Source organism: Dromiciops gliroides, chromosome 4, assembly GCF_019393635.1.
Source record: "Dromiciops gliroides isolate mDroGli1 chromosome 4, mDroGli1.pri, whole genome shotgun sequence".
In the NCBI taxonomy this organism is placed as follows: Eukaryota; Metazoa; Chordata; class Mammalia; order Microbiotheria; family Microbiotheriidae; genus Dromiciops; species Dromiciops gliroides.
The window spans coordinates 105,636,446-105,642,445 of record NC_057864.1 but is presented as its reverse complement, the minus strand read 5'-3'; the positions used below and the strand labels follow the sequence as shown (position 1 = coordinate 105,642,445).

Here is a 6,000-nt window from a genome sequence, read left to right as displayed (position 1 = left end):
ATGTGTAACGGGAAAATAATATAATATTTTTTAAAAAGATGATTTCACATGAAACTGCAAAACTATTATGTAGAAATTGCTGTTCCTTTAAAATATGTAATAGTTATTATGTAAATTCTTTTTTTCCTTTTTTTCTCCCCCCACTACCCAAGAGATGGCTACCATTAGACACAAATATATATATATATATATATATGTAAAATCATGCTATACACAATTCTATTTATCAATTCTTTCTCTAGATGCTAACAGTGTCTTCCTTTATATGTCCTTTATAGTTAATTTGGATATTTATAAAAGTCAAAATGACTTATTTGCTCTTCTCCCATCAGAATGTAAGCTCCTTTGGGTTAGGGACAATCTTGTTTGCTTGTATTTGTGTCCCCAGTGCTTAGCATGGTGCCTAGCACATAGTATGAACTTAATAAATGGTCTATCATATCTCTCTCTACACCTATCTCTCCATCCACCCACCCATCCATCTATTATCATCCATCACTTATCCATCTCTCTCTCACCTATCATCTATCTATAATCTATATTTATCTATATCTATCATCCATTAATCCATCCCTCTATCATCTATCTACCTATCCATCCATCCATCCATCCATCTATCTATCATCTATCATCCATGTCCACTGATGTATCTATATATCTATCTATCCATCCATCCATCTTTCTATCTGCTTATTTAAATTGTGGAAAAATGCATGGTGGGTAAAGTACGCTATAACAGAGGTGTCCGACATGAGGCCTGTGGGCTGCATGAGGTCCGAAACATTCCCAAGGGTTGCCCAAACCAGATTAAATGTAATTAGGAAATATTTAGCAAAATAAATAAGAATATAATAAGACAAAGATGATATTACATTTTAAAACTAAATTAAAATTGAAAAATTTTAAGTCAAAATTCCCAAAGGAATCTTTATGTCTGCATTAGTGACCCTCATTCTGTTTGAATCTGACACCACCCATGATGACTTGGATGCAAGAAGCAATGTGGGGGCAGCTAGGTGGCACAGTGGATAGAGCACTGGCCCTGGATTCAGGGGGACCTGAGTTCAAATCCGGCATCAGACCTTTGACACTTACTAGCTGTGTGACCCTGGGCAAGTCACTTAACCCCAATTGCCTCACCAAAAAAAAAAACAAAAACAAAAAAGAAGCAATGTGAAAGACATCAACACCGCCAAGCAACAGGAAAGGTAGTTGCTTGGTACATGCCAAGTAAGATAGTGATGGAGAACAGACTTCCTGAGGGTGGTTACCATTCCTCTCCCCCCTCAAGTGTCAAAAGAACCAGACAAAGGCCTCTAGCACATTGGGTGGATTCTCTATTCAGAATTTACCCAAAGACAGATAAGGATTGCCCCTGGTGAAAAGCTTTTGTACAGGTGGAGAAGACCCTCCCCCACTCCAATAAGATCACAGATTCATCAGTGCATAAAAGTTGGGATTTCCAAAGATAAAACAAATGAGTAGATTTGGACATAGAAGTCAGGCCCCCACTATTCTCCAGATCTTCCTCTGATACTTCTGTTGCTGTTTAGATGGAATAGCCAGGCATGTTCATTTTTAAGAACAGTGTTGTGGGGGCAGCTAGGTGGCACAGTGGATAGAGCACAGCCCTGGAATCACTAGTACCTGAGTTCAAATCTGGCCTCAGACACTTTACACTTGCTATCTGTGTGACCCTGGGCAAGTCACTTAACCCCAATTGCCTCACTAAAAAAACAAAACAAACAAAAAAACCCCAAAAGAATAGTCTTGTGAGGAGTTTATTTTGTTTGTTTTGGGCTTTCGTTTGGATGGACTTGAAGCTGAAAAGGCCTTAGGTTCAAATGCCATCTTAGACACTTATTAGCCATATGGTGCTGGGCAAATCACTAACCCCTTTGAGCCTTGGTTTTCTCCACTGTAAAATTGGGAAAATAACACCCACCCAAGAGGATTATGGGGAGGATCAAAAGAAATAATGTATATAAAGTATGTTGGAAACTCTTTGTAAATGAGAACTGCTATTATTATTAATGCTACTACAACTAATATCTGGATTCATATTTTACCAAGGTGCTTTCCTTTCCATACCAAACATGGTGAGTTTTCTCACTTAGGTCTCCATCTTTCTCAATCAATATACCACTCTTCTCTACTCTCTCCTCATTCTCAACCTTACTTCAGAGTACTCAGGGATAATTAGGGCCTGGGTTCCTTTAAGAAAAGGGAGAAATCGATGCTGGGAAGGAGTAGTTGTTAGCAGAAGACCTTAGCCTGAAGCCAATCTGGATTTCCCCATAAAATCTGGGAATTCCTGAATTTGCAAGAAGCTTACACAAGTTTGAATTGGTTGGACTAGAGAGCCATTGAAGTCCCTTCATCCAACTCCCAAATGTGGTGGTTTTCTGGATCCTGAACACAAGGGGACCTGAATACCTCTTGGATAAAATGAAGAAACCCAAGCAACTAATTAAAGCATTATTCCACCCCAATGTTTAAAACTTGACCTAATTGTTTTAAAAGAGTTTTTTAATGTAGTTTTGCTGGTCTGTAGAAGAACAGATACCCAGGTGGATAGGAGAGAACAAATCCTTTCTTCCCAAGGTTCCAAGCCCCCTCCATAGCTGAGAAGGGAAGCAAGTCCTTGCTTCTTCTTTCATAGGTGGCACTATGATGAATAACAGGACTGAAGGGAAAACAGCACTGAGCTTGGAGTTTGGATACTTGGTTGGACTCCTGAATTTGATGTGTATTAGCTGTGTGACCATGAGCAATTAAACTGACTCTCTGTGCTTCATTTCTTCTCTACAAGATAGGGAGAAAAATACCTTTACTATCACTCATATAGGTGTGTTATAAGGAAGGTGCTTTGAGGGGCGGCTAGGTGGCACAGTGGATAAAGCACCGGCCTTGGATTCAGGAATACCTGAGTTCAAATCCGGCCTCAGACACTTGACACTTACTAGCTGTGTGACCCTGGGCAAGTCACTTAACCCCCATTGCCTTGCCAAAAAAAAAAAAAAAAAAAGGAAGGTGCTTTGAAAAACCCAAAGCACTAGATGTGTGTAGCTATTTTTAGTAGCTAAAGGTAATAAAGGCATTTTTGTGAACCTTAGGGGCAAAATTTGAGTCAGGTTGAATCATTCTATTTTCTGGATGATAGGAAAAGTTTGATGGATTTGTGGTATCTAAATTGCATGATTCTAATAACGGCGATCTCTTTCCTTCCTCCATCTCTGGATCAACTTTGGATAGATGTAGAGTTTTCTAGCTAGCCACATTATTATGAGTGAAGGTAGATTACCAAAATCTGGCCAGCAATCAGGCAGTCTCCTGACTGGCTGAGAGTAAGCCTGGGGGGCAGCTAGGTGGCGCAGTGGATAGAGCACCGGCCCTGGAGTCAGGAGGACCTGAGTTCAAATCCAGCCTCAGACACTTAACACTTACTAGCTGTGTGACCCTGGGCAATTCACTTAACCCCAACTGCCTCACTAAAAAAAAAAAAATAATAAATTAAAATAAATATAAAATAAAAATAATAAAAAAGAGAGTAAGCCTGGGATTGAACTCAGTCCAGAGGGCCCAGGTTTGTGAGTACTTTGGGATACTTTGGAGTAGAAGACTCATATCTTTTGGGATCCCTAATGAGGTCATAGGCACCACCAGACAGACACCGGCAGACCTAAAGAGGATCATGGAGGTCAAACTAGATCCAGTGATATTTAGGCTAGCTAGAATAGCTTAGCAATTCAACTCGGTATTGGAATTTTTTATATGATCTTCCATTTACTTTAGCCTGGTATGGTTTTTTTTTCTAAATTAAATGATCTTTTTAAACTTACAAATAACAATATGATCCAAGTAGAGTAAGGGAAAGGAGGAATAGGTATTAGATGGGAAGGGGAAAAGGAGGAGGCAGAAAACCTAGGAAAATTAGGGATCAGATACAATAGTTGTCTGACTAAGGGAGGCATTATGATTTGATGGAGAGTACCCTGTCTCTCTAGTCAAAGGACCTTAGTTCAAATCTTTTTTTTTGAGGGGCAACGAGGGTTAAGTGACTGTCCCAGGGTCACACAGCTAGTAAGTGTCAAGTGTCTGAAGCCAGGTTTGAACTCAGGTCCTCCTGAATCCAGAGCCAATGCTTTATCCATTGCACCACCTAGCTGTCCTCTCAGTTCAAACCTTACCGTGACAACTACCCTGGGTGATATGGGAAAGGCTTTGCTTCTTTGGGCAATTTCTTCATCTGTAAAAGGGGGGCAGGGAAGATGATGGAGATTGGACTAGAGGTTCCTTCCAACTCTAGTCTATGGACTAAAAAATGCCAAAGGGGTGGGTTCCATGTCTCAAAGCAGGGGTCAGAGATCAGTAAAAGCTTATTAAATTAGTAAAGGAGAAAGCTCTGGGGGGCAGGCACAAGATCCCCTGGATTGGCTCTCAGCGAGGCCTCAGAATCAAGTTTCAGGCCTGAATCTCTCACACATTGCTGCTTATTGGCGGGATGAACAAAACTAAACAACCAAGCTGAAGCCAGTCACGGAAACAGGAGCCAGCTAGGCATGACAAGGCCTACAAATTAGGACAGAATCCTTCACAAGCTCCCCCATCAGTAGACCAGTGGGCAGTCAGTCTCCTGAAAGGCTCCTTCTTTGAGGGAATACTCAAAGCAGGAATCATTCTGGAGAGAGGCTGCCACTGGGGGTGAAGGGTGATGTCAGGAAAAGTCCCTGGATATTATTTGTAGGGGCCCCACCCTCATTTCTCATGGCTTCCAACTCCGCCATCATTCCCTTCTCCCCACCCCTACCCCTCTTCCCTTTGGCTCATTGGAGACTCTAAGTCTCCAGCAAACAGAGGTCTTGCATTTAGCCACCAAACACAAGGAAACAGAAAAGTGAAGCCATATTTATTCAGTGGGGTTGAGGTCCTTCAGGTCTACTTCCCCACAGCCTTCAGGCTCAGGGCACATGGGCTTCTGCTGGCTGGCAAGGCTATCTTTACAGTAGGGGTTGGCTGGCCCTTCTGAAGCCTCCCAGAGAGATGTGTGTGGGACAACCCAGGAATCTATCTACAGGGATGATTATGTTTCCTCTTACAGCCTGACCATGCCAACCTGGAATAAGGCCAGAGAATAGCCAGGAAGCTTGGGTTCTTCTTTTCCCCAGAACACAATAGGCTCATGGAGAAATAGGAAAGAGTAGAATGATGCACTGCCCATCATCAGATACTTTCAGGGGAAGGAAAACAGCAGCTTGGCTCAACATCCACAGAAGACCTCTAGGGGTCTCTGCCCCTCTTCCCTGGACAGTAGACCTCTGAACCTGAAGGGGAACCTGAAGGGGAACCTGAAGGGGTTATGGAGTCTCTGCCTCAAGCTTCTCTCCCCAGTTTCTTTTTGTTGCTGTTGTTTTGGTTTTTTGGTGGTGGTGGGGGGGGGAGGTTGGCAGGGCAATGAGGGTTAAATGACTTGCCCAAGATTACACATCTAGTAAGTGTGAGGTGTCTGAAGTCGGATTTGAACTCAGGTCCTCCTGAATCCAGGGTCAGTGTTTTATCCACTGTGCCACCTGGCTGCCCCTCCCCAGTTTCCCAGGCCCTGGTGCAAGCTGACGGGCACAAGTCAGGCCTGTACAAGAACCAAACCTCGATGACACACAGAGGTCAGTCTTAAGTAGGCCCCTCTTGGTACATGGAGATCCAGCGAATCCCAGCTCCATGAAGAAATGGATCCCTGGAGCTGTAGGTTCATAGTGTCACTGAAATCCATGGGCAAGACTAGTGAGAGGTAATGCTGGTGATTGATGGTGTGGAGGGAAGGAGGATGAGGTAAAAGATGGGGCCAGACCTTGCCCTGTAAACAGTTCCCTACAATGCTGATGAACCCAGAGCCTCTTGGGGTTCAGGATTCCACCACATCACTCTCAGCTCTCAAAGACCCAGGGGCAGGTGGGACTCCACTTAACCTATAAACAAAAGGCATAGTTTAGATTTTCTTGT

General features: G+C 43.0%; 1 protein-coding gene across 1 annotated transcript in view; it reads right to left on the bottom strand.

The window, feature by feature from the left end:
* Positions 1–4,908: 4,908 nt before the first annotated feature.
* Positions 4,909–6,000, bottom strand: part of IKBKE (inhibitor of nuclear factor kappa B kinase subunit epsilon) — a 31,129-nt gene continuing 30,037 nt past the window's right edge. The window contains exon 22 of the mRNA XM_044004890.1: positions 4,909–5,966. Coding sequence (XP_043860825.1) covers positions 5,903–5,966 — 64 coding nt within the window. The 3' untranslated portion in view covers positions 4,909–5,902. The remainder of the gene's footprint in view (positions 5,967–6,000) is intronic.